General features: G+C 45.1%; 1 protein-coding gene across 2 annotated transcripts in view; it reads left to right on the top strand.

Annotated features, from left to right (window-relative positions):
• Window positions 1-27,541, top strand: part of LOC146834593 (calcium-activated chloride channel regulator 1-like) — a 332,515-nt gene that overhangs the window by 243,611 nt on the left and 61,363 nt on the right. For both annotated transcript variants that reach the window (XM_085602046.1, XM_085602047.1), the window contains exons 9-10: window positions 17,407-17,513; window positions 21,496-21,717. In XM_085602046.1, coding sequence (XP_085458172.1) covers window positions 17,407-17,513; window positions 21,496-21,717 — 329 coding nt within the window. The remainder of the gene's footprint in view (window positions 1-17,406; window positions 17,514-21,495; window positions 21,718-27,541) is intronic.

Here is a 27,541-nt window from a genome sequence, read left to right as displayed (position 1 = left end):
ATCTAGCGCTTGAATCGCGTCTGTTGGTATGTATGTCAGTGCACCATAATATAGTAAATGTGCAAACAGGGCAACCACAAACTTGCAACTCCTTTGAGGGCAGTGCAATAGTGAACGGCAGAAAACCGTTTGAATTATCTGGTCTGTCTTTCATTATCCAGGAAGCAACCTAGCCTGCATTTGAATGTACGGCCGAGATCTCACTGCAGGCAGGTGCGCTGACTGAGTCCCTGCCTTCTCCTGCAGGGTGATGTCTGGAGGATCCAAGTGAGCCCCTTCCGCCACGTTCAAGGTTTGGTGTGCATCCTGAAAGCTCCTTTGTCTCTGCGTGTGCATCAGTAATACGGTGTGGGTGGAGAAACAAAAAGGTCTATTTACTAGACGGTCACACAGTGCACCACAGAAAGTCACCTTGCTGCATTGCACTGCATGACTGAGAAAGGGCAGGAATGCACTGTATTCAAGGCAATGGGGCACATTCCTGTCTTTTCACCTGTGCTGGCACCCTCTTGGCAGCCTAGAGTCAATGCAGGCCCCCTTGCTCCATGGTGCAAGGGTGCTTGCCTTGCATGCAGGATTGTTTTTGTGCAGGAAAACATTGATTCAGCGGGCCCAAAGGTGTCCCTATATCTGGCCAGCACTAGATCGCGGTCGGCCTGAATTTTTATCTTTGCTCCTGGCCAGTACGACCAGGTAACTCAGTTAAGCAGTTATTTCTTCTAAGCGCTATTTCGTATTTATTCTTAAAAAAATCATATCTTGACTTCTACTGGTTGGATTTTCATCATTTTAGTCTTGTTTTATTTATAAAATTAAGTTCTATTTTCCTAACCTCATGTGGAGTCTTTTTGTGGTGTTTTTACTGTGTTACTATTTGAAGTGTTGCACAAATACTTTACACATTGCCTCTTAAGTTAAGCCTGACTGCTCTGTACCAAGCTACCAGAGTGCCAGCACTGGATACTTTAGAGAGTGTGTTTTGTCTTACCTTGCCTATCATTGTGATTCGTGTTTGGACAGGGAGCATACCTCTGCCAACCAGAAACCCAATTTCTAACAATCTCCCACTGCTCCACACATCTCTTAGAGTGGAGATCCTGATACTGCCACATTTTTTAAACCCTCCAGATGTGCGGTGTGGTGGAGGAGGTGCCCATGCCACATGGGGGTCTGGCAAATCAGTTTACCCAACCAAACTGTAGAGTGCTGGGTTGCTCTCCAGGTTAAAATACACTATTGGGGGGGGGGCATGGCTTTGCCGGCTGCAAGATGGCCGCACCTTGATTGTGCTCTGCCGGTCAAGCCAAATAATCAGGTGAAATCCTGGGTGCACCTTGCGGACTCCTGCACGCCTGAGGCTGTGCCTGCACCCCGGGACTTAAGATACTGATGTTATCGGAGGCTGTCTGGTGAGGGGGATGCTGCAATTGAACTCACCATGGTGCAACCTGCAGGCAGCTGAGCACCGAGGACGCATGCGACGTGAGAGCCTGGGCCAAGACTGCTGTGCCTGTGCTGCGGCGACCCGGGCGGTGTCCCAACATACAGCGAAAACACATCTTAAACTCAACTGGCTGTCATGTGAGGTGAAGCAAGAAGATGCATCTGTGGGGAGGCCTGTGACGTGCTGTCATCCATGCAGAGGGTTTGAGTGATCATCAGGCCCAGAGAGCAGAGACAGCTGCTGCCAAAGGATCTGAAGAACGCTGGACCGCAGAGAAGGATGTGCACAGGACCCCAGGTGAGTGGGTCAGGGACGCCATGTGTGGACTGGGGCGTTGCCAGGGAGGGGGCTCTGCTGCTGCAGAGGCACGGGAAGCTGTGCTGGGACCTGGTCTGGGGGGAGTGGGTGTCAGTGCCGTCTCCCTGCCCGGTGAAGAAGCGGACCGGCACCTTCCCCTCTGGCCCTACGTTGCCCACGCTGTGGTGGTGACCCTCCCTCTTGACTCCTAGCTCCCACCCCGATGCGCTGACCCACATGTGGAGATCTGGGGGAAGATCTGAGCTTGAGGGCCCGGTGTGTGGATAGGGCCAAATTGGGCGCTGTGCGCACTGTAGGCATGAGCCGGAAGGCAGCAGCTGGGGACGGAAAGCTGCTGAATCAGGCCTTGCACACTGTGACAGAACCGAACATTAAACAAATGAAAAAAGGGAAAGCCAGCCAGAGAATCTTCGCTGTGATGAGGGCCTGGAGGGCAGATATTGCGAGACGGTGACCAGTGTGCTGGAATTACTCCCCTTATCATGTGCCGGTCTGAGGCATTAAAGAACAATAAAAAGTTACAGCTGTCCATTTTGCTGCAGCCCGGACACTGAAAAGCCCCACAAGTTCAGGTGTGAAGGGAGGAGGCCTACCCATAAAGTGCACAGGACCCCATAGCACAGATCAACTGGGGCCCACTGCAACCATCATGGGAAAGGCTGACGCTAAACAGTCTAAGCTCCTGTTTGAGAGCAGGCGGCAAACCCGACAAGAGGAACCCCCCTGAGGCGGAGGAGCAAGCAACACAAACGGACAATGCTATTTCTCGTGATGATGATCTTCGTTCACTACTCCTGGAGGTTAAAACCAGCCTGACTGTCACAATCTAATTGGGGGGTTGGTGTGGGAGGGTGAGGAGGGATGGGCAGTTTGGAGAGTTTGGGGTTCCTTTTCAATGAGGTCCTGTTTTGGGGTAAAGTGCGGAAAGGTAGGGATTGTTCACAAGATGGGAACAGAGCTTACAAACTAGATGAATCGGAATTGTGCTTGATAGTATACTGGCAACACTTGGGCCACAAGTGAGTGCACCTGCGTCCCCCCCATTGTGTAATGCCATGTACTCCCCCACACTGCAACATACCCATGACACGCACCAGACTACATGGCTAAAATGACCTGCATAACATGGAATGTCCGAGGTCTTAATGACCATTTCAAATCTAGGCTGGTGCATGCCTACCTTGCTAGACAGTGATTGGATGAGTGCTTCCTGCAAGAGACACACCTGACGGAGGCCACTGAGGTCAAGCTCTGTGTCCACTGGTCGGGTGAAACCTACTGATCTATGTATTCCAATTATGGAAGAGGTGTTGCTGTTTTGCTTAGGAAGGGGCCACCATGGGACAATACTCACAAAATCATAGACAAGGAGGGGAGATATATTATGCTCGCAGGGAAGCTATTCCAGCAGCCCATGACACTGGTGGCAGTGTATTGGTCGAATCAGGATGACCCGAATTTCTTTCCACAGGTCTGGAGCCTGGTGGCAGGTTTTGGCCCTGGGGCGGTGGTGTGGGGCGAAAACTTCAATATTGCACTAAACAGTCAGCTGGATCAGTCCAGGGCCAGACAACGGGCACTCTTAGGCTCATTGTTGAAGACAACGTGCTGTTTGATATCTGGCAACATACACAAGGGGAGCAGAGGAGTGGCACTTGGTACTCTACATACTATGGCTCTTGGTCACGCATTGGATTTTTAGCTGGCGACCAGGGATGTGGTCACCTGGACGGCGTCAGTGTGGCACCTTCCCCGGATGCTCTCGGTCCATGCCTCGGTGTGCCTGATGCTGACAATACAGCAGACTACCCCACGTGCATTCTCCTGGCAGCTGCCACGCATGCCCCAAGAGACACTGAGCTCCATGAGAAAATATGCTCTGCTATCATAAACTACTTCACAAGTAACTTGGGTACGTTGGAATCGCCATCTTTACTATGGGAGGCTTTTAAGGTTGTGCTACGCGGAGAATGCATTGGGAAACAGGCAGGAGTGCTGCGATAAGGGGCATCCTGAGTAGATTGGAGGCAGAAATTTGCAGACTGGAGCTTGTGCAGGCTGCTAGCCCCAACCAGACTACGTTAGCAGACATCAGAGACAAGATATCAAAGTACACTGTGGAAGCCTTTAGGGAAGAGATAGCGGCGAGGCGATATAGGAGATCGACCCAGTAAGACCCTGGCAGGTTTATTGTTTAAGCCACACTCCTCGGCCTATGTGGCAGAACTGAAAGACTGCAATGACCAATTGGTCACCTCCCCAACTGCATTACCCGAGGTTATGTCTTCCTTCTATGCCAAGTTATACATGGCAGCAGTGGACCTGTTGGCATTTCGAGACACCATAGAATTGCTCTGGCTGGGAACCGGCTACAGGGACTATCTGGACGCTACGATAACCCAGGAGGAGATAGCTAGAATCATCGTGACCCTGCCAGCTGGCAAGACTCCTGGCTCCAACTGGCTTACTCACACCTTTTACGAGGAATATGCAGACCTGCTAATTCCACACCTTATCGAGATGTACCACGAATCACTGACGGTGGGTCAGCTTCCCCCATCCCTGCATGAATCCCTGGTAGTGATGATTCTCAAGCTGGACAAACCGCCTGAGATGTGCGACTCCTATTGCCCACTCTCTGTAATAAATATCGATGCAAAAATCTATGCAATGTTCTTGGCTAACTGCTTGCTGATGCTCATGTCTTGATCGCACATACGGACCAGTCTGGCTTTATACCTGAGTGCCGGACTTCGCACAACTTGTGCACCATCTTTGCTGCCATGCACCACATAAACCCCTCGGTATCAGCGGTGGCGGCCTTCCTTGATGCCACAAAGTGGCCGTTTCTCTTCACGCTGATGGTGAGGCTTCGGTTCAGTACAAACTTCATCCAGAAGGTCCGGCTCCTATATTCCCAGCCTGTGGCCCAGGTGAGCCTAGATGGGCAAGTATCTGAACAATTCAATATAACCCATGGTACCAGACAGGGGTATCCACTATCCTCCCTTCTTTTTGCTGTCAGCATGGAGTCACTGGCCACAAGGCTACTGCAGCATCACATGGAATGTGGAATTGGATTTACTACTTGAGGGCTGGTGGTATTGATGTATGCGGACGATATCACTCTTCATGTTTGTGATCCCAGCACCAACCTTGCACCCATGACACAGGAGGTAATACAATTTGGAGGGCACTCAGGTTTACGGATCAACTACGGAAATCAGTACTTTTTCCTCTTACTGAGTCAGCCGTCCCCTGCCCCACAGATTATCCATTTAGATGGGCCACTGAGCCAGTCAAATACCTAGGAATATTGCTAAGCCAAGATACAGATGTGCTTTGGAGAGCAAACTATGGATGTGCTAAGGAGTGGTTCGAGTTGCACATTTCGGTCTAGACTAGGCTGCCGCTGTCCCCAGCTGGACACATCGCGGTAGCGAAGATAGTGATCCTCCATAAATTCTTGTATCTTTTAGCGAATATTCTGATGCCCCTCACAGCACTTTCTTTAAAAGGTTATGGTCTAATCTAGTGGTTCTCACCTGGGAAGGACGACAGCCCACGGTGAGGTACGAAGTACTGATGCTGCCATTGGCGAGCGGTGAGTGGGGCGCCAGGCCAGCAGATATATAACCGGAGAGCGCAGGTGAGCTTCATGCATCACTGGCTGTACCCCACTCCCTTTCAGCCTCACTTAGCAGTGGAGAGAGATTGGGTGGTGCCATGGCTGCTGAAGACGGCCTTGTTTGGCAAATACAAAGCACCCCAAGGTGAAATAGACCCAGTAGAGTGTATGCGGTGGACATGGAATGGAATATGGCGTTGGGTTGGCCTCCCGGTTTTGCATGCCCCATCAGTTCAACTGTCATAAAACCCACTATTTCCCCCGCTGCAGGACAAACGGGTAGGGCCACCAAGCAGGGAGTTAAAACTATTGCGGATCTGTTCCCTGGAGGAAAGTTTCTTAACTCATTGTCTAACCCTTCTGTGCAGGAGGCCACAGAGCTGGACACGACCTGCCGGGTGACCTATAACACCTTCCCTGAGCCCCCCCTGGCCCTCGCGGCATTGGAGCATTTATATGTCACTGCGCCCCAGGGGGAACTTGTCACTAGGTTATACTTGACCACAATGAAGTCCCCTCAAGTGGGTGCGTCTCGGGTGAGGGGGGAGTGGGAGTAGGAGCTGGGTGGTGAGGTTCCAGAGGACAGGTGGACATACTCTTGCGAGCAGACGGACGCCTATCCCCCAATTACAGGCTGCGATTGAGCCACTTTAAATATCTTTGCAAACTATACCATACACCACTGCAGTTGCACAAAATAGGACTGCGGTAAACCTCAGATTGCAGCCACTGCTCCACGGAAGGAGCCACGTTTCTCCATCTAGCCTGGGAGTGTCCGAGAGTGGCGGAGTTCTGGGAGAGGGAATGTGACACAATTAGCTGCATTACGGAGGCTCACCTGCCACCGCAACCTGTGACTTTCCTGCTGGGATATGTCGGGAAAACACCATTTGCATACCACAGGCTACTCAACTCGCACTGGGAACTCATGCCAGCGAGATCCAGACCATTAGATATCTGGGAACCCTTTGCCACACACCTCAGGGACAGAACTACCAACACAACAGATGGGTCGGAGTGGGCTGTGCAAGAATGTATGCGCTAGGAAGCCTGGGAGAGGGAGGGACAGATGGGGGGAGGTATTGCAAACTACTGCCCTGAACTGCATTGTTAAATGATTGCTGAGACCGGGGTGCTGCTTGAGCTGTCTCTCTGTATTGACATGCACTCTATTCTGTGTCTGCATGCTATTCTGTATCAATGACCCACATGAGTTATTGAACCTGTTCTGTAAGCTCTTGAGTGGTATGCAATAAAGTTTTGTTAAAAACCACAAACAAAACCCAAAACACCGTTGTGTAGTGTCAGGGAGGTCTCAGGTGATCGAGTCCCAATATAATAATCCCATTACTCTGTACAGTCCTAATAGGGGATGTCTGTACAAAATGCCAGATCACTCCAACTCGAGCACATCCATTCTTTATTCACTAGAGGGTGGGTGGCTCGCTAATATGGTTGTATGTCAGCCATTCCCGTTCCCCTGTCATATATTGAGATTGGACATTTGGGCATGGCCATTCAAGGAGATTTTTTAGCCCACAGGAAGGAGCGTACTGCTGTCCCATTTGTGAACCAGGTGTTATATTTATTGCATCTGAAAAGTCGGACTTTGCCAAGTCTGAAGACTCACCAGATGTCACCAGATGACAAAGATATTTCTGAAATAATACATAAAATACAATTATATTTTAAACAAAAATGAAATAACTAATATCACCTACACATTAAAACTAGGTAAACGTAACAACAATCAGAAAAGCAAAATATCAAATGTAAGAAATTCGACATAATTCTGAATAACACATACAATATTGCATTCAGGTTACCACTATCCGGACCCGGTGAGATGGGTAGGCTTGACTGGCCCTGACACGAGCAGTAGAAACCTGAAAGGTTATGGCTTCTCCCTTGATGTCAGTTCCACCGGGTACTGTTGACACCCTATAACTCTAACCCTTAGGTAGGAGCAGTGTCATACAGGTAGTACAACTTATGTGCTGTATTTAAACTGATACTAATCATTAGGTCATGTTTTGTAGATTGTAGTTTTTTACTAGGTCCTGAAGAATCGCAGTCATTGTACTAGAAGCGAGAAACATGTTGACCACACCATTTGCACTCTAGCCCTGGTCCATTCCGGGAAACCATAGTCCCCCTGAGTACCGGCTATCCTTGATTTTATTTGTGGCAGAGGACCACCAGAATAAAAATTGCTTTCCGGTACCTTAGGCCACATTTTATCCTCACCCACACTATCTACTCTGTCCTGGCCCCTCACCCCCACTTCACTCATAGGCAGTTGGATAAAAGATCTCCGATAAAGAGCCCCTCTTAGAGGTGAGCCCGTTGGGCATTGCACCGCCTGCCCGACGAGGAGCATTGCCGATGATGAAGCATGACACTCGCAAGGGTGTGTGAGGCCATTATATCCAACTAATTGGATACCCAGGGGTTGTCCTCCATTGAGCACTAACCCTTTTTCCCTAGTGATCTTTTCCTCTTTCCTGTCCTAAGGAACAGCCCAGTCATCTCTTTTTGTTGCTTTCATATCTGGGGCTACGACTGTGGCCGGACCTTCCATTCTCTTGTGAATGGTAATTAATGCCTTACTGGATCACAATTGATCCTTGTCTTCCCCTACCGTTTGTCATATTCAGGTTACACACACACTTACAAAAATAAGTCAAAATAAAATTAACGCGCAATAAATAAATAAATGTTGTATAAATTTTTTTTTTTACATTTGTCTCAACCAATAAAATTAAAATGGCAAACAGTTAACAGTTAATAGGCCTCTATTGTGTCTCCACTAGGCTCTTCTTCTGAGCTACACACTTCTCAGGCAGTGGTACTTCTATTGTACATGCTCCCTTCATTCTTTTACGATATGCATGGTGTACAGCAGCCTCTTTTTGAATCTGTAATGGAGGCTTCTTTCAGCCTATGTGTGGCCCAAGGCAGTGGAAAGTCAGGGGTTTCTAACTAGTGTAATTCTCTCTAGTGTAATTACTGGAAAATTACTCATAATTATGTGTAATTGTGTGAGAAGCATAATCCAGCATGTAGTGCTATGTTCTTAGTGCAAAAAAAACCCTTACATCCAAAATGTGCCAGGGTATGCATTTTGTGCTACAAAAATAGCACAAAATGTTATAGGACACAAATATCAGTAGCCAGCAGCCACTAGCTCTCTTTTAGTTCATTGTTTCTTTGCTGTAGGATTTTAGCCCAAATAACTCAATCTGGTGTAATCGTATAATTTTGGTAATTTTGCATCACAAGAGTAATGTGTAGTTACAGAAATTACTCCTATTACTACAGCGTAATTGCAATTTTCTCTCAGGCCTAGTTTCTTCCTTTGTGACTTTTTTCTCTTTCCAACAACTCTGATAGACTTCCTGTAAAAAGAATGACATTTGAGAAAGGAAAATGCCAATTAAAGAGAATTGAGATGCAAGACCAAATATGCCACCAAATGAAGGCTACTGCAGGGCAGGAGAATAATAGATGCATTAAATCAGCCAAGGGAAAATCACGAGACCAACAAGTCTTATTCTTAAAGTGCGTAAAAATAGCTACGGATAGGGAAGTAACATATAATCTATGGTATAGAAAAAACATGGATTGAGTGGTAGAGGATGGAGGCAGATCTAGAGATCTTCAAAGATCTAGCCCAGATCTTGTCCAGAAATCGATGCTCCAAACACAACCCAAATCCGTCTCCCAGGTAAGTTCCAATTTAAATTTAGGACAGTCAGAGTTTGCGGAGTGAAGATGTTTAAAGATCACAGATGCTTTAGGAAGTACCGCAAATACTCTGAGAAGCGGATCCTTTGTGGGTTAAGGTTCATTTATAGGGAGAGTATAAAAACATTTAGAATTATTCCCATAAGAATTGAGAATTTATGCCAAAACAAGCAAGGACACTTAAAAGTATCCTGAAATGGAGGAAAAGAACAAGGAATCATACCATCAAACATATTCTGGACCCAAACAATTCCCCTAAGTCACCAGGATTTCCAATAAAGAGGTCAATTGTTAATGGTAATGATATGATTGTACCAAAGAGGAGATTGTAGGAATTAATCCCTAGAAATGATCCTTAACTCGCAATGAGGCCTTAGCACTGAGCATATATGTTTGAACAGCGGAAAAAAAGGGGACAGTGACTTTTGTAGTGAAAGCAAGAACTTACTTTACAGCAAAAGGTGCAAGTAGGGACCGTTCAACTGTAACCCATAAAGGTGTGAAAGGGGAGGAGTCAGTAAGAAGTCATTTCATTTAGAAGGTATATAGGACAGAAAGCTTTGTGATAGAGCCACAAGTTGGGAAAATTCACTCCTCCATTGGATTTAGGTTTGCTAAGATGTGACAGGGAAATTCAGGATTTCTTATCGTTCCATAAAAATTTAGAGCGGAAGGAGTCAATTTTTGAAAAAGTAAATAGATGTAATATGGATGAGAATCATAGAAAAAATATACAACAAAATAGGAGTCATTATCATTTAATAGACTTCAGACGTCTCCATCATGGGAGAAAAAGAGGGTTCCAGGAAGAGAGGAGTTTAGAAATACGATCTAGTGCTTCCTTCATATTGATTTTAACTGAATCCAATATGGAATTATTAAACCATAAACCTAAGTATTTGATTCTAGAACTATTCCATCGGAAATTGATTGAATCAAAATGTTTTTGAGACAAAATGTGGTGATGGGGAAAATTTCTGTCTTGTCAGATTTGTTTTTATAACCTGAAACTAGGAAAAATCTGAGATTTCTTGCAATAAAGGTGGAATAGAACTTTCAGGGAGAGATATAAAAAGTAAAATATCATCCACATAGGCAGATAACTTCAAATGTTGATCACCATAAAGAAATCCAGAAATAGAGGTATTCTGGTGGATATGAGATAGAAAGGGTTCAAGTGATAAAATAAATAAGAGAGGAGATGGAGGCAACCTTGACGTACTCAGCGTTGCAATGGAAATAATTGAGAAATAAGACCATTAACTACAACAGAAGCTCTAGGAATTGTATGTAGCAAAGATATAGGAAAAATAGATTTAGGACCAAAACCATGCCAATGAAGAGATTTAAAGGGCCAGTCTACCCTTTCAAAAGCTTTCTCTGCGTCAATAGAAACTGCAGCTAAAAATAGGAAAGAGTTGGAGCCTAGTTTAAAGCATTAAATAGTAACCGGGAATTATCGGAAGATAGCCTGCCTTTAATTAAACCACAATGTTCAAATTAGATTTGGTAAAAGAGGTTCAAGAAGTAAAGCAAGTAATTTGGCAAAAATGTTATAGTTGATATTTACCATAGATATAGGGAGATCATTCTTACATTGCTTAGGTTCACAACTATCCACATGAATTAGGCATACTGTAGTTTCTAAAAAGGTGCCATCCGCCTTACCAATATTATAAAAGTATTGAAAAAGATGTAAGAGTTTTGGAAGAAGTAGATTTGAGAAGTGTAAATAAAATTCTACAGTAAATCCATCTGGGCCTGGAGTTTTATCTTTTTTAAGGAGACTTAAGGATATAATTAACTCCAGAATCGATAAATCAGATTCTAGAGATTCAAAGTCAAGATCTACATGAGAAGGAGGGGAGACGCGACTAAGATAGGTATCAATAAAAGAGACAGGTGAAGGGGATTCTGAAGTATATACAGTTTTATAGAATTTCATAAATTCATCTCAAATATCCTAGTCTTTGAAAAGATGCTCTCCATCCAAAGAATGAATGGAGTCTATCAACACACACGCTTTCCAAGATTTTAGGTAATTAGCCAAAGGTTTGCCAACTTTATTTTGTTCACCATAGTTACAAGTGCTATTAAGAAGGAGACTATATGAGGCATTATCCGTAGTTATTTTATTAAAATCTAGCTGTGCACGAACAAGCTCCTATAAGGCAGAATTAGATGAAGAAGTGTAACATTGATGTTCCAGCCGTTTGTTAGTTAGTAGAATTTGATGTTGATTAAGTAATTGTTTCTTTTTTTTGGAGACAAAGTCTGTGATAAATCCACGACCAATAGCCTTAAATGCGTCCCATATCAAGGAAAGGGAGCATCCGGATCCGCATTTAAGGAATAAAATTCCCCAGCAAAGGAAGTAAAAGTGGAATTAAAAAAACCGATCCTACATAACAGTGTTAATAAACCTCCACCTAAAGGACTTGGGCTGTGAATGGAGCAAATCGAAATCAGCAACAACCGGGGTATGGTCAGAGATCACAAAAGGTTAAACTGAGGAGGAAATAGGGGTCAAAGATTTAGAAAGAAAAATGTAATCTAACCGGGTCAGGGAACCATGTGGAGGAGAAAATAAGAAAAAGTCTGTTACATCTGGGTTACAAAGCCTCCAGGCATCAGTAAGATGTATCTAAGAGATTACTATGGAATTGTTTACAAGTCTTGTGAGTGATAAAATGAACTTGGGATTGGAGGTCAATAAAAGGGTCAATAACCTGATTACAATCACCTCCTAAAATATCATCTTTATATTAAATACACTTTTGTAACATTAGGCCAAGAAGAATAATGAGCTTGGGTCAGACCATAACCATTAAATACTATTGAAGATATGTTATTAATGAGCAGTTTAACTAATAACCAACTACCCTCTGAGTCCATGTCTTGAGAAATAAAAGAATAGTTAAACGTTTGATGACATAAAATAATTACGCCATTTTGACTAGTGGTCATGTGAGAAAGTGAGACTAAACCAACCCAATTCTGTTTGAGTTTCAAAGGCTCTGTCTCTGTTAAATGGTTTTCTTACAACATAACTAAATCTGGATTGTATGAGGCTAAATGGGATAATATTTTCTGCCTCTTTCTAGGATTAATAAAACATTTCCCATTCCAAGATTTGAATGTAGAGAAATAGAATTAAATATAAAACAACATGATCAACAGTAATGAAAAAAGAAGAATAAAATAGTGAGAGGAAGAGTATATAAAAGACAAAATACAGTAAGAACATTGAGAGAAGAGTTACAAAAGAAGAGTAGGAAAGAAAGGGTATAAGTAAGGGAATGAAAGAAGACAGTACAAGTCAAAAAGAAACTGACGACTGTGATACGTACCTTCAAAGGGAAACAAGTAAAAACAAGGACTGGTGACAGACAGTAAAGATGCACAGCCAACAGACGCATCACATAGGGAAGCCGAGAATGAACAGGGAACGGATATGTAAGGAGTCTGGATGTTCTACAATGATGAGAGGAAAAGAGAAAAACAAATAGCGGTGACTTAATACAGAAACAACAGTCAAAATATAACCTGTAAAGGTAGCAAAAATAAAAGTTAGAACAAAATTGTCATGAAATTATCAAATTATCAAAGTCTTTCACATAAGAGTCAAGTTATGGAGGAAGGACCAGCAGTATCAATGGAAGCCATGGAGTGTCAATGAAGAAATTTCCAAATGTCCGCAGCGTCTTCAAAAGTAGATGTGCGGTTCTGGAAATCAAGCATGTATGAAGTAAGCCATAGCGCACACCCAAGGCGCGCAAAGCTGGTGGAAGCCCAAGCAACTCCTGTTGTTTAGCAGTTACTGTGGAAACATCTTGGGACAAAAACAATTTAGCTCCAGACCAATTAATTGTTTTTCAAGTTTGGCTGCATTTAAAACTTGTAAAAGGTCAGTAAATTTAAAAAATAGGAGGATGATGCCATGGGAGTGGATGAAGAAGAGAGGCTGGCACCCAATCTATGGGCACACTGGATATTCAAAGACACTAACGCAGGCAAGTCCAAAGGTTTTGGAGGATAAGAGGTGAAGAAGGTCACAGGGTCGTCTCCCTCAACAGCCTCTGAGAGACCATACAAGTGAAGGTTGTTGCGTCTGTTTCTGTTTTCAAGATCCTCAGCAGACTTTCTTAAGAGCAGAACATCCTTCTCCAGTAATAACATTCTTGCAGAGACATCTTGTAAATCACTGACATATTGTTCTACTACGGACAACTTGTAACCAAGTGAAGACCACTTAGTATGCAGAACTTGTAGACGTGTATTGTTTTTCCCAATAAATGGTCACAAGGCACAAATTTCCTTCAAAACAGTGTCCAAAGTTACAGGTGAAACAGATATTGGCGGAGAAGGATGGTCCTGCGTAAGCCTTTTGATAGCAGAGGAGGGCATTTGCAATTTTGATGGTGAAATGGACACAGGCGCTGACCTGGAAGAGTTAGATTGAGCCATATTGACAGAATTATGCAAATCAACCACAGGGAGCTCTGGGGAGGGAGAGTCTGATACAGGAAAACCAGCAGTAGGTCTTCTATTTGAATGTAATAAATATTTACTTCTGTCCATATATTAAATAAAAGCAATCATTCCAGCATGAGCATAGAAATCCAATAAAATCTCCTTGTGATAAAAATAAACAGTCCAGTGACGTGAGCCTTTAAAATATAAGGGGAGGAATCCAAAATGCACTGATAAAAATCCCAGCACCCAATAAAGATAAGTAGGAGAAGCAGTGCCTCAATAAAAATCCAAAGCTGAAAATATTTCCTTTAGTCAGAGAGGAATACAAAATGGCGACCAGAAGACAGCTTCAGATGTCCCTCAATGTTTCATGGAGCTAGGAACAGGAAAGAGAATTTGAAGGACAACCTCATGTTCAGGTGATGTTCCGCTGCAAGCATTTCCCCATTCAAGGAGTTGAGCGGCTCAGGAACGCCGAAGCTGAAGCAGCATTTCCCAACACAGCATGGAGCGCTGAGCTCAGAGCTCAGACAGCCATCTTGAAAGGGGCAGCGCACGTGTTTTCCCATACTGCACTACACTTAACCCAATAGCTGACAAGTCATTGATCATGTCTCTTAAATTGATGATAATAAAATTAGAGTCTACTTTTGCCCATGCAGTGCGACTAAGAGGAGGTAAATTTGTATTAAGGGACCTTGTACGTGGTCTGGGGCCCCTATTATCATTAGAGAGCATCCACATTGCCCATTGCCTCTAGATCTCTACATCCACAGTGTGCCTGTAGAATAGTCAGTTTCCACATAGGGACCATGTTCATGGCCCATGACTTCAAGAAGAAGGAACAGTAGTGGTTGCATTGCAGTGAAAAGATAGTTATCTCTGGTTGCAATGCGATTCTGTTTCCACTGGGTTTAAGGTCAGAAATGTATGGTTTACTTGCCCTTTTACTGTATATATACCAGTTCATGTTTATGTGTTTTTATGGCAATGTATAAATACTCATACCACAATGTTCATTGTGCCTGCGCTTGGTTTATGCATTTAATGTTGAATATACTAAATATGCACTGCAAAAAGTAGCCTCGTGGTTTTTTCAATTAGAGCATTTAAAGTGTCTCATGATTATAACTAAAATAAGACAATCTTAATATCTGTAGCTCTGTCCCTATAAATGACTAACTGTTGGACACAGTATTGTTCTTTTTTCTCGCACATCACCCCAAAGCGTTCAATTGTGGGTGCATAGTTGTCCACGGGCCCCCACTGTGGCATATTTGGGATTTGTCCTGGACTTGATTAATGTGCCTTCTACTGACCACTTTTCTCAAACACTTTTCCCTACTCTGTTTGCTTATGGTAGGATGTAGTCTGGTGTGTCACATGGGTGGCATCTTCACTCTGCTACAGGCCTTATGCACCTTCTCCTTTCCTTCTTCTGCCATCTGGGTAGTTTCTATTCTCTGGGACACGGTGGGAGGTGGGGAAACTGCTGTTCCTTGGTGGTGTGAGTGAGCCTTGTGGTCTCTTGTTAAAAATCACTGATGCAAATTGTGTGCTCTCCTCCTGGTTGCCTCTTCTTATACCTGTAAATGTAAATGTAAATGTAAATGTACTTGTAAAGCGCACTGTGACTCCATGGAGTATCCTGGCGCTGAAGACCACTGGGGAACCCTTCCTGGTTTTCCCTGTGAGATGGTCCCTTTCTGGGTATCTCCAAGGTGAAACCAGGCATCCCCGGCGTCTGTGGGGGGCCGTTGTAGAGATGAGGCAAGCTTAATGCCCAGAGTTGCCGAGTGTGTTCCTGGTTAGAGTAGGTACCGAGGCGAGAATTATCAAGTCCGTTTTGACCCTGGTCCACAACCCTGCCGCGTCGGGAATTGAACCCTGGTCCCTGGCTGATTCTCTGCTTACGGGTCAGCCGCCTCTAACCAGTGAGCCACACCTCTCCTCCTCTATACCTACCACATGGTGTACTGCACACTCTTGTTATCTATGTGCTAGTGTGTCCCCATATGGACCACCTGTCAGACAGTCTGAATTTGCTGAAAGTTTGCCCGTAGGTTCCTTTGCCTCTTTGTCACTCATAGCAGACTGGGCTTCACATCTGTCATTCAGAGCTGCTGCTGGTACCATTTTGGGTCAGGAATTGCTAGAGAAGTCCTGTTTTCCCTCTTTTCCATATACCTCATCACGGCTGAATTGAGATAGCAAATTAGCCCCTTGCAATTAAGTCGGATACCTGCTGCTGCTATTGTTACAGGTGGCTGATATTACAGCACTACTGCAAAACCAGCCCCCAGTAACAAAAATGGCCCCCACTGCTCCAATCCTGGACCCCGACCCTTCCTGCCCACCGTGAAAATGCCCGGTGATTGCTAAGGTCAGTCCGGCCCTGCACCTCATCCACAGCACTTCTGTTTGTACCTTCACGGTGCTCATGCTCATGCCCTTGCCTTTGACTTGGTGATCTCAGCTCCAGGACACCATCTTCCCTGGCTTAGTGGTAGAGGGAGCATAGACAGGCCTCAGAGTGTCTATGGAGCTGTGGGGACAGGCCTCTTTCTCAACAGTCTTCTTAGCCAGAACTATATTTTTGCCTTTTTTGTGGGTTTCTACTTATTAAATTTTTATTGTTTTAACAGTGGTTTGTATCATTACATTTATTATATCTTAGCTATATTTCTCCTTTTTGGCTAGATGGTGAATGTGCACTACATGCATTGTTATAAAAGGAAGGCCTTGCATCTTGACGCAAGCTTACAACAGTTAATAAGGGATTCTTTGGAGAACTCCTGTATCAGCAATAGGTATACAACAAACTTCCAGAGGCCCTTTCCCTGCAACTGCCCCGCTGACCAGAACCAATTGGATGTGCCCTGGACTCAGCTTCCGGGTACTACTGGAGTGAGTTCTTACCCTTAAGTGTTGCCCTCCAGGCCCTGGACCCTTGGTTGGTGTTAGAGTGTACTCCACCTGGCCAGTAACTGCAAGATCAGGGACTTTTTGCCAACTTTCTTGCTAGAGAATCTATGTAGTCCGGGATCTCTGTTGACACTCCTGCTATTGACGTTGAATTGCAGGTTGGTCTAAGCTTTTTTGTTTGCCCCACTGAAGTACCACCCAATAAATAATGCACCCCGTGGTATTGGTATTTGTAAGGTGTGATAATTAGAAACTATACTCTTAATCAGGGCCAAATTCAGGAAAATGACAACTTTCAAAAAGTGCCATTTCTAAAATAGTAATATAAAATCTGACTTAACCATTAAGTTGGATTATAAATTACTAATAAAATGAGTCCTGGAATCAGTTTTCAAGCTGCTCCCAAACCGAAATTAAACATTATAATGTAACCCACTGTTTTCATATGCCTGTTCTACTTTTGAAATATAATGCACACTGCATTTAGGGAATACAAAAGGAGTGGCTTACAAGTATCAAAAATTCATGAATATAGTGCGCCGATGGCTAGAAGAAATGGGTTCAGCAAAAGAAGGCTTTTATCTGTGGCAATATCACACAAAAGATGGTCATTTCAAACAATACCAAAAAACGTTGTGTGCTAAATTTGGAAATTAATAGAACAAACAAACAAAAAGAATTATAAGATATTTAGAAAGCAGGCAATAGCCATGTTTTTCTCAAATGATTTACAAATTGACTTTAAATTGAATATTTAAACGTATCATTAAAGCATGACTCCAAATACTCATCAATATTACAGCGTTGTTAATTCCATGTTGTTGTACTAAGAGGAAGACTGATTCATTTTTTGTTTCTTTTTTTCCAGGAGGTTTGATGTTTTCAGCCAAAGATAACTTTACTTCCACTGAACTAATAGATGCTTTTAGTGGACTTTCTTCAGGAAATGGAAACATCTCTCATCAAGCTGTCCAGGTCTGTTTATATCCCGAAATAATAAATAAAACATGTTGTGACTCGTAGCTGTTAAAATATATTTCCTTGCTGTCCATTAGTTTACAGTCCACAATAATAATATCAAGGATTACCACTATTTATTTAGGAAAGTAAAACCCTGTCATATGAAATGAAACCAATAATTTCTTTGTAAACCAATGCATGATACATCAGGAGCTAATATGGTGGGACCCATTAGAGGGTATTAAGATGTTTATGATTGTTTTCTGATGTTCAGCAATCTGAACTGCTTGAATGGTGAATAGGCAGTTTAGTTTCAAAGCCTAGTCTAGTATTCTTGTAAAGCGCATGGTTACCCTGAGGTTTCCCATTGCTAGAACAGACACCCCACATCATCAGAAAGGCTGCAGAGTTTGGATGATTAGTAGCTAAGCAGTCAAGTTTCCATTGGACGGTCTCCCTTTCTGGATCTGTGGATTTTAGGGACATTCCACAAGTATGCCGATGAGGATCTAAGGATCCTCCCTGGTCTGCAGGGAATAACAAAAGGTCTTAACAGTACTGGCCATTATTGTTGAGTGCCCTATACATGATGCATTAAGTCATGAATTGCACTTGATGCTCCACCAGGAGCCAATGAAGTTCTGCCATGGCCTTTTTGTCAGACAGGCGATTTGGAGTTTTCGTAAGGGGCCTAGGGGCAGCGTTCTCGACAACTAGGAAGCGTTTGACCATGTATTGGGGTGCACCATGCTACAGGGCATTCCCGTAGTCCAGGCACGATAACACAAGAGCCTGAATGATCAGTCTTCTGGCTGTGAAGGGGAGAAGAGGGAGGGCCTTTCTCAGCAGTCTCAGGGCACCAAAGCAGCTGGCAGCGAGATTTTTTGCTTGATGGTCCATCGCGAGATTGGAATCCAGCCACATCCTGAGGCTCTTTATCGAGCTTTTTGGGCTAGCGAGCTTGCTGAGGAAGTCCAGCAAAGGAGTGGGGACATTGTTTCCAAGATTGTTGCCCAACATCATGACCTCCATCTCATTTCCGTTGAGCTTTAGTCAGAAATTGGGCTAATTGGCCACCAGTGCCTCATGCATGTAAATATAACGTTTCTGAAAGTTGTATTTCTTAACTGGTTAAAAATTGAATCCTATGCACTCTCCCATAAAAGGCAATACGCTCATTTTAGGAGTGACTTATTTTACACTTAGAAGCGTTTTTTTAAGTTTTAGGCCTGCAATGAGTTTATTTTTACAGGTCTGTCTGCAAACATGAGTCCTTGCATACTGCAAGTGACCAGGCCTCAATGAAGTCCAGTGTCATATGTTCAGGGTCAGAAGCTAGATGGCACAATATAGTACTTCAGTCCACATATGACATTTTATTTTACATGTCATAGGTATCGCTTTTACTACGGCCTTATCGTAAAATTATGTAAAATCAGGTTTTAAGCCATTTTCGACTTAGGTTTGTGGTCAGAGCACATTAACTGGTCAATGGATAGCAGTTCAAAATGACTAGTACGTGAGGCTCAAAGAAACTGAAAAAACTGGGGTTGACCACCCAAAAAGAGACCTTTTTGGAACACTTTCTCTGAAAGCATGGGTATGTTACTTATGTTGGTTTGGTTTTATTTCCGTTCTGTAGTTTTCGAAATGCCAGTGTTAAAAGAAGACGTTGGATGGGGTTTAAAGGTTTGACACTTTTGGGTGTCTTGGGTGTTTTAGTCCAAGGGAGTGTCTGTGAATAGCTCTGTATATAATCCGTTGATTCGAAATGTTAAAAATAAGGCAACCCTATTGGATTTGGAATCCTTTTTTCCCTTGTCCCTTTCGCGTACATGGAACAGACGTCCAGTCTGTGTCTCTGAACACTTTGATTGGCTGGCCACAAGAGAACATTTTCTGTTATTTTAGGATGAATGGCCTGTCCTGAAAAAATGTTTTAAAGGCCACATAAGTGGGCAGCATGATCAGACTCTGACCGGCAGGCCTGAGCAGATCCCCATGATTTAAAGTGTTTAAAATGTGGATGTTACGGGATCTGCAAAATATTTTCATGGGCTGTGACCCCAAAACACCTAGAAATGGCTTTTGGGATCTAAAAGTCATCCGGAGCTACTAACATATATAATAAAGGTTACATTAGTTGCTGCATCAGACATGCTCATCAGGTTATTTTCATTTTGTCTACACACTTCTCAACGTCTGCAGTCCCACAATTGAGCTACTCAGTTATTCTTTCCCACATCAGATCTTATGTAGAGCTGGGGTCCACTTCAACTGGTGAGTTTGATGCATGGTGATATTGCAGGCTTCATGCTGTCAGTCACATTGTGAATGTGTTGATCATGGGAATTTGGGATTGGTTTGGCCAACTTAGTTAGAATCCTAAGTCCTGCAACTCATCTGCGGTGACCCCTGCACCATGTAGCAGGCAGCACCGTTAATCTTCAGATCATCTGCATCATGAACAAGGCTGGGTTCCATCTCCCGGACCTACCCAGCTCCTGAGATACCTGCTGGAGGACTTGATTTAGAACGCATACATTTCTAACCATCGTGGCCTATTCAATTTTCGGTAACCCCACATTTGTCGTGAAGGGGTGTATAAGCACAAATAAGAAGTCTGTAGGCACCATTAGCCAGGCTCTTTAATATCCTTCCTACCACACAAACTAGCTTTGCATAGCATTCACCCTTGTGGGTGCCCTTTGGGAGCAGGGCCTGGCCTGTACCATGCCCTTTGCCCAGCCATCCTCTCACCAAAATCAACTGTGCATGGACTTTGAACTGTGGGTCTAAGGCCTTGCATGCACTGTACCCAGGCCCTGTGCCTCGTCTCTGTTGCAGGCAAATCAGCTGCACATAACCTTCGATTGAATGCAGCAGCCTCTTGGTACAGGGACAGCAATATTAAAGAAGGTATCAAGAAGGTTTTATTTAGGTAATAAGCATGGTACTGTTTAATAAATCATCAAGTAGTTTGTCAGACAATTAACATGATAGCACAGTTTCTTACCTGATTTTTTACACAGATCCCTTAAACCGTGGCAAAAACTATTAGAAAATTAAAATTCTCCTCCCTAAGTATTCCCCCTTGATGTGTCTACAAAAATGTGAGATGGTGACACTGAATAAAGTGTTAATAGTCTGTCACATTTCACGCAGATATGAACTTTTTTCAAATTCACACACTCGTTTGCTTGTAGTGTCTTTGATGACATGTCAGTGGTAGCTACTTCAGCTCCTCAACTGAGAGAGAAGAGCAACGGGCAGATTTACAAGCCCCCTGTGCCACCAGTACGTCACTTTTTTGGACGTACTGGTAGTGCAGGGGGGTCCTTTTGCCCCTCCACATGCAGCACTTTGCGTTGAAGGGGCGTTCCATGGGTTTTGCTGTGGGTGTTCCCACGCAACACCCATGGAACAAGACACATCTCCAGATTCACGAGAAATCGTAAATCTGGAGATGCGTCTGAATGCTACGCCACCCTAAAGGTGCAACGAGGAGAAATGTTTTCATTTCTCTTGTTTTTTCCTCTTTCGAAGCATGTTGCATTCTACAGCACGCATTGAAAGAGGAAAATGCCTGTAGTGATTGGTTTTGTGCAGAAAGGTGCCCCTTCATGCACAAAAACAATCTCCCACCATGGTGCAAGGGTGCCTGCGCCAGCGCATGGCTGCAGTTTGTGCACCAGCGCAGGGGGAAGCACAGAGATGCAACATATTCTTGTAATTATGTCACATCCCTGTGCTTCGGAAGTGCCGCAGCGTGTGACAGCCAAAGGGCTTGCGGTGCCATGCTTCGGCACTTCCTTGTAGATCTGCCCCATAGGGTCTACTGAAACATAAAGTTAGAGACTATCCTTGACAGAGGGACATAATCCCACAAGATTTCAATGCTAGAGAACACATTTTCTTTCTAAAGGTAATTATTGTCTTAGAACATTGCACTATGCTATACTTGAAATCATAACAGAGACGTATTCTTGTCTTACAGATGGAAAGCATTAGTTTCACTCTATATGATGTAGACTGTCGCAAGGGGGCAGTATCTTTTGATAGCACAGTGGGAAAAAACACTTTCTTTGTTGTAACGTGGCAGAACCATGTTCCTCTCATCAAAGTGTATGACCCATATGGAAAGGAATATCCTCAAACAAACTTTTCCATCAATTTAACAATCAGAACAGCACGACTGCAGATCCCCGGCATTGCAAAGGTAGACAATTTTGATCATTTTAACCATCTGGATATGTTTTCATTTCTACATTCCTTGAATATTTGAAGTTGAATTTGCATGTGTATATACTACTGTGAGAAAATGAGATTATGAATTCAGCATCGTATACATTGATTCAGTAATAGCAGTCTATTCGTACTGGATAATGGAGCCACTTTTATTTTGTAAATGTTCTATCTGAAAGGGCACATTTTTTACACTTGAAAGTTTCAAATGTAGGTTCTTGATCAAAGTTTCTGTTTCTGAGTAGATAATGATGCGAAAGCTGCAGTGCTTCTTGCTATGGGCTAGCCTGAAATGAATAAATACCGTTTTATGCTCATTTAAGCATTGCTTTGCATATACATTTTTTTTGGATATGTAAATTAATATTAACTATTGTTTAAGCCATTTACAGAAATTAAGGCACACATTTGAATCATACATTTGCGGTGCAATTTCCCTGATTTAAAACATTGCACAATACTGTACACCCTGATTTAATGTTAAAGTTTTATGGAAATTGCCTAATTTGCATTATAAAAATGTTAATTAGCTTGGGTCCTAACCTTCCTTGACGCAGAGAATAAGCTGCTTCTTCCATATTTTAAGGGATAAAGGGGCTCATTATGATGGTGGGAGGATTGCCACCGCCGGCCCGGCGATGGTGATGCTCCCGCCAGCATAATGAGATGTACCCACCCCCAAATTAGGATGGCGATGGGCATCGCGGCAAACGCAAGGTCCATCCGCTGCTTTTCTGCCGGTGGCAATCATTACGATTGCCTGCTGGGCGGAGCAGGGCCACTAATATGGTCGCGGTGCCTAGCAGGCACCGTCCGCCATATTAGGGCCAGGGTATTGGACAGGCCTTTCCATGGCGGCGATGGTACCCCCTGCAGTTCCATGCAACAAGTGGCAGGCACCGCGTGGTGCCTGCCCATGGTGCAGGGAACTGCTGTGCATGCTCTTTTACCATTGTGGACGGTGCTGCAGCCAGCAGCACCATCCGCATAAAAAGCAAGGATGCGCCTGCCAGTATGGCGGGCGCATCCTAATTGCATTGGTGGGACCGCCACATGTCTGGCGGGTGGTCCCATTACCGTTATGATGGCGAGCGGTCTGATGTCCGCCCTACATCATAATGAGCCCCATAGAGCCAGATGTTCTAAGAGGCAGTTTGCAAATAGTGAATTCAAATTGCACACAGGCCTGCCTGTAGTTCTACGATGCAACCCACGTACTAATATGTCACATCACAAAAATTCTCATTCATAATGGGTCACAGAATAACCTGCCTAATGAATATTATTTTGACAGTTTTCTCTTTATATCGTCCTGCGATTTGCTTCAATCAGAGGGATGGTGGCCGGCAAGGAACAGCACACCACAATAATTGTATTCACATTTCCAAACAGAAAATATTTGTTTAAAGCAGCTCTTGTTCCTTAAAGAAACAGGCGCTGCTCTAAAAAAAGATACTTCCCATTGGATCCTTTAACGCATTGCCTGCCCCCCTTAGGCAGAATAATACCGTTCCTATACGGGAAGCTGTACAACGAGGACAGCTTCCCCTTTCCAAATCAGTTGCTTCCTCCTTTGACGTGTTAGTAACATTACAATATTTTGCAACCGCAACTGCAATCACAAATGATAGATACATTTAATTGCAAATTGGAGAGGATGCAGATCCATATCACAAAAGTGGTTTAGTAAATTGTGAGAAATTATTTTTCAGCCACAAACCGTGTGATTTTGTGACCACAAAATTCTTAATATGTTGGGCCCTTAGTTCCCCACTGCTTGTTGTATATACAAAATGTGTACAAGAGATTCTCCACCACTGAGAAGGGATTTCCTAGAAACGAGTGGGGAATAATATCAATGTAAAAACGGTATTGGGAAAATACCGTAGGTAAATAGGAGCCCAGTTCACCATTGTGGTGAGTCAGGGTAATGGACACCAGAAACCAAGGTGTGTCAGGGCCCAAAATGGCCTGTCCAACTAATCAGATGTCCCAAGGTAGGAAGGGACAAATCCCTAAGAAGTGTTTTTTTAAAAGATGAAAGCAGCTTAAAGTAGTGACATGGCTCACCTCTACTCATATACAGGCTCCTCAGCTAGCATCCCTTTGATACAAGAGATGCATCGAGACCCTTGAAAAATGACATCTCCAAGCATCTAAAATTTTATAATGGTGTCAGGTCTGTTGACTAAGTTCTCTCCATCTAATAAATGTTGACTGCACTTATAGGGGTATATTCACAAGAACGTGTGATAAATACTGCAAGAGTAGCGTAACGCAACTTTCAATATCGCAACCTATCGTGGGAAAATAACCCCATGCCAACTTGGAATTCACAAGAAGGCAGTAGCATGCAATAGTGACAGAACACTACCAGCAACTGACCCACTAGCAAACCACCTGGATTTCAGTCGGAGTGCCGAGGAGGCCAATCCAGGAGGCCAATAGGCGCTGCCATGTTGTGACTACTTAAACCACGCACAAATCCGCTGCCGACAGGAAGGCATTAACGGCGGCAGGAGGTGGCAGTCCAGCGCCACCGGAGGAACTGAAGGAAACCCAGGCCACAGACCTGACACATCATTAACAGGGAGTGCAACGAACAGGGACTGGGGGGACGGGGGAGTGGGCACAATGGCATACATGCACAACGAGGTGTAGCACACTGCACATCCACAATCACCCAGGTCCATGGGCCCGATCCCCCTGGCACACTGCAGCATACACACATAGCACGAACAGCACACCCACATTGACGACAACAAGGAACAACGCGCATAGCCGACACTGCAGAACAGAGGACACAACTGGCTCCGCACATGCACAGAAACATGCCTACTACATCTGACGGACCTGGAAACTGTGAAATGGAAATGCACGAGTACGACATCACATCCATCATGTAGACCAAATGTGCACTGTCCCGCAGAAGAATCCAGCACCCCCCAAAGAGTCACTATGTACATTGCCATACAGTTTGCATGCAAACCTGCACAATGCGCCAACATACATGTCAACGCAAAGTCAATACGCACCTCTCCTGCACATCGCAGAGGGGCACACAACACCTTCAGCAGAGCACAGAATACAACACATCAGTGATGCCGGAGAGGACCACCACACCGTCGACACCGACTCCCTACAACAGCCCATGGATATCCCATGCAACCTCCCACCAGGACCCGGACAGCCAAGCTACTCAGAGGAGAACACCGAGCTTGCAACAGACCACACAGCAGGAAGCACCCGTAAGCACAGCTGGCCCACGACACTTCATCCACCCACACATTGCACCCCAATGCCATGTTCCTGCATGCCAGAAAGGAGGTGGCCCAACAGGTGTGGGTGGGGGCCGAACCCATGGAATGTGAACCAGGAAACATACGGAGGTGTCTATCACCCTTCAGGGGCCACCAACACCCCACTAAGGAGACCCACACTGCCATAGAGATACATGCAGTTGCACATTCACAGTACAGAACCACACCCAGGGGCACTCAAATTGCAGTCACACACCCATGTTGGCTCTGCGTACGACGGCCCTGGCCACTCCCCTTATGAATTGATTGGGTGACGACAAAGCTACATGTCCAAGCTCCAACCCACTGCCTGCAGTGACATGTCTGCATCCAATGTACACAGCACAGCATAATGGCCCAGGGTCCTCATGCATACAACAAGACCACAGGGACACACGTGGATATCATGTTGAACTGGCTATGGGCATGTGCACCCGGCCCCTTTATTGGCAGGGCCACATGTACAGTGACGCCTGTGCTGGATGCGTGTGGGGTGAGTGTAAGCCAGTCCACACTGAATGCTTGGTGCTAGCAACACCTTGAACATTGGACACTAGTGCAACGGAAAAAGAAAACACATGCATACCAGAGTCAACTGCACAGCAACATGGAGGGAGCTGGAATAAGATCAGAGGTCCCCCAATATTCAGTCAGGAGGTTCCGTGAGTTGCAGTGCACTGAGGTAGGGGCACTAGAGATGAGCGTGCTCATGTGAAGGAATTGCTAGGATTGTGTCCCTTTGGGTTAGTCCTGATGCAGATGCAGTGGGGTGCATCATCAACGTCCCAGGTCTCCCACACTGCCTGAGGTGACTGTTGCATCCGCAGTCCACAGCGCAATACCCAGTAATGGCTCCGGGTGTGTGGTTCGACTACCACCTCCAGTCTGCATTCCTGCCTTGGGGATGGTGCCTCCTGCCCTCCCATTGTCTATGCCATCTCGCGTACGCACACTTGACACATCTTCCCCATCATATTCCCAGGTCTTCCACACTGCATGACTGCAGTGACATAGCTGCGCAACATCTCCACAGCACAAAACTCAATCACTAACGTACAATGGCTTGCGGTGCACTGAGTCACTGGCACCTGGAGTGCTGAGCAGAGTATCAGGACGATGATGGCATCCACGACAGGTCAGAGCAACTCTGCAGGTCTGTCAGGACCACTGTATCAACTCTGGCAGATGGCGGTTGGAGGTGGTTTTTGCGGTGGTGGCGTGTGCCACCTGTGGTGATGCGACGTCCGGGCCGGTCTGGACCCGAATCTACTTGTAGGCCCTGGTGGCGCAGGGCCACAGACACATGGCGCTGCTGACACCAAGGCCAATGCTTCAGGGGCCATCCAATATCTCAGAAGAAGGGGTCCCGGACCTGACCAGCACAGAGTTAGCGGCCCCAGATGCACAGCAGCAGGCACAGGCACCCAGCCACTGGACGGTGACTTGCGGTGCAGTCAGATGGGCCATGCGACCTGAGCGGGTCACCATCAATGTCTGAGGGGTATGTTGCGGAGGGTATCAGGGGACAGTGGAAGATGTCCTCCAGGGCATGACGCCGAAAGGTTTGATTTTATCCGGAAGCAGTAAATGGAGGAGTGGAATGCGACAGCCTCGTTGCCACCACCAATTAGGTATCAGCTACATGATGATGAAAACTGCACCCTAGTCCATAGACTCAGACGCCACCAAAGTTTGACCAGAGAGTGTCCATGATTGTCGGGGAACAGACTTAGTGGCACAGGGGCAGAGAGGGGATGCTGTCTGCGTTGATGCCGGTATGCTGATATGAACTCAGCCATTGCAAAATGAAGACTCTGACCTACTGGACCGCAGTGTAGGCTGGAGGCAGTGGTCTGCAGTGGCCCACAGCCATGTGTCACTGGCTGGCGAGGCACAGAGTTAGTGACACAAGGGCAGTTGTCGGTAGTGTTCAATCACCTCCATAACGATGATCTTGTTCCCTCCGGACTGCAACGCATCATCCTCCTACTCCTCTCCGTGCGTGCGATGACATGTATTCTGCCTTTTGAATAACCGATGTTCAGTTCCAAATGTGTGACCTACCTGACCGTGGTGTAGGCCTTAGGCAGCGGTCAGCACGGCCTATTCACCGAGTGTGGCCGGCATAGGTTGGATGGCCCCACCGGCCTGCGTAGTTCAGGTTTAGTGGCACCACGTATTGGGACACCTCTGTGTATGTGACCCGGCTTTCGTCCAGACTGAGCTGCATCTTCCTCTTACTTCTCCCCGTGCGACCACTGGTGTGGACTCTGCCATTCGTGATTTGCGCCTAGATGCTGGATGTGGGACCTACTGGTCCGCAGGGTAGTCCTGGTCCCTCATCTACGTATCTCCTGCTGGCGTGGAACAGGGTTAGTGGCACCACGTGTTGCCGGCTGGCATTGAACAGGGTTAGTGACACCATGTGTCACCGACTGGCGTTGAACAGGGTTAGTGGCACCATGTGTCGCAGGCTGGTGTTGAACAGGGTTCGTGGCA

Source organism: Triturus cristatus, chromosome 4_2 (genome assembly GCF_964204655.1).
Source record: "Triturus cristatus chromosome 4_2, aTriCri1.1, whole genome shotgun sequence".
Lineage (NCBI taxonomy): Eukaryota > Metazoa > Chordata > Amphibia > Caudata > Salamandridae > Triturus > Triturus cristatus.
This window is presented reverse-complemented; position numbering and strand designations above follow the sequence as displayed.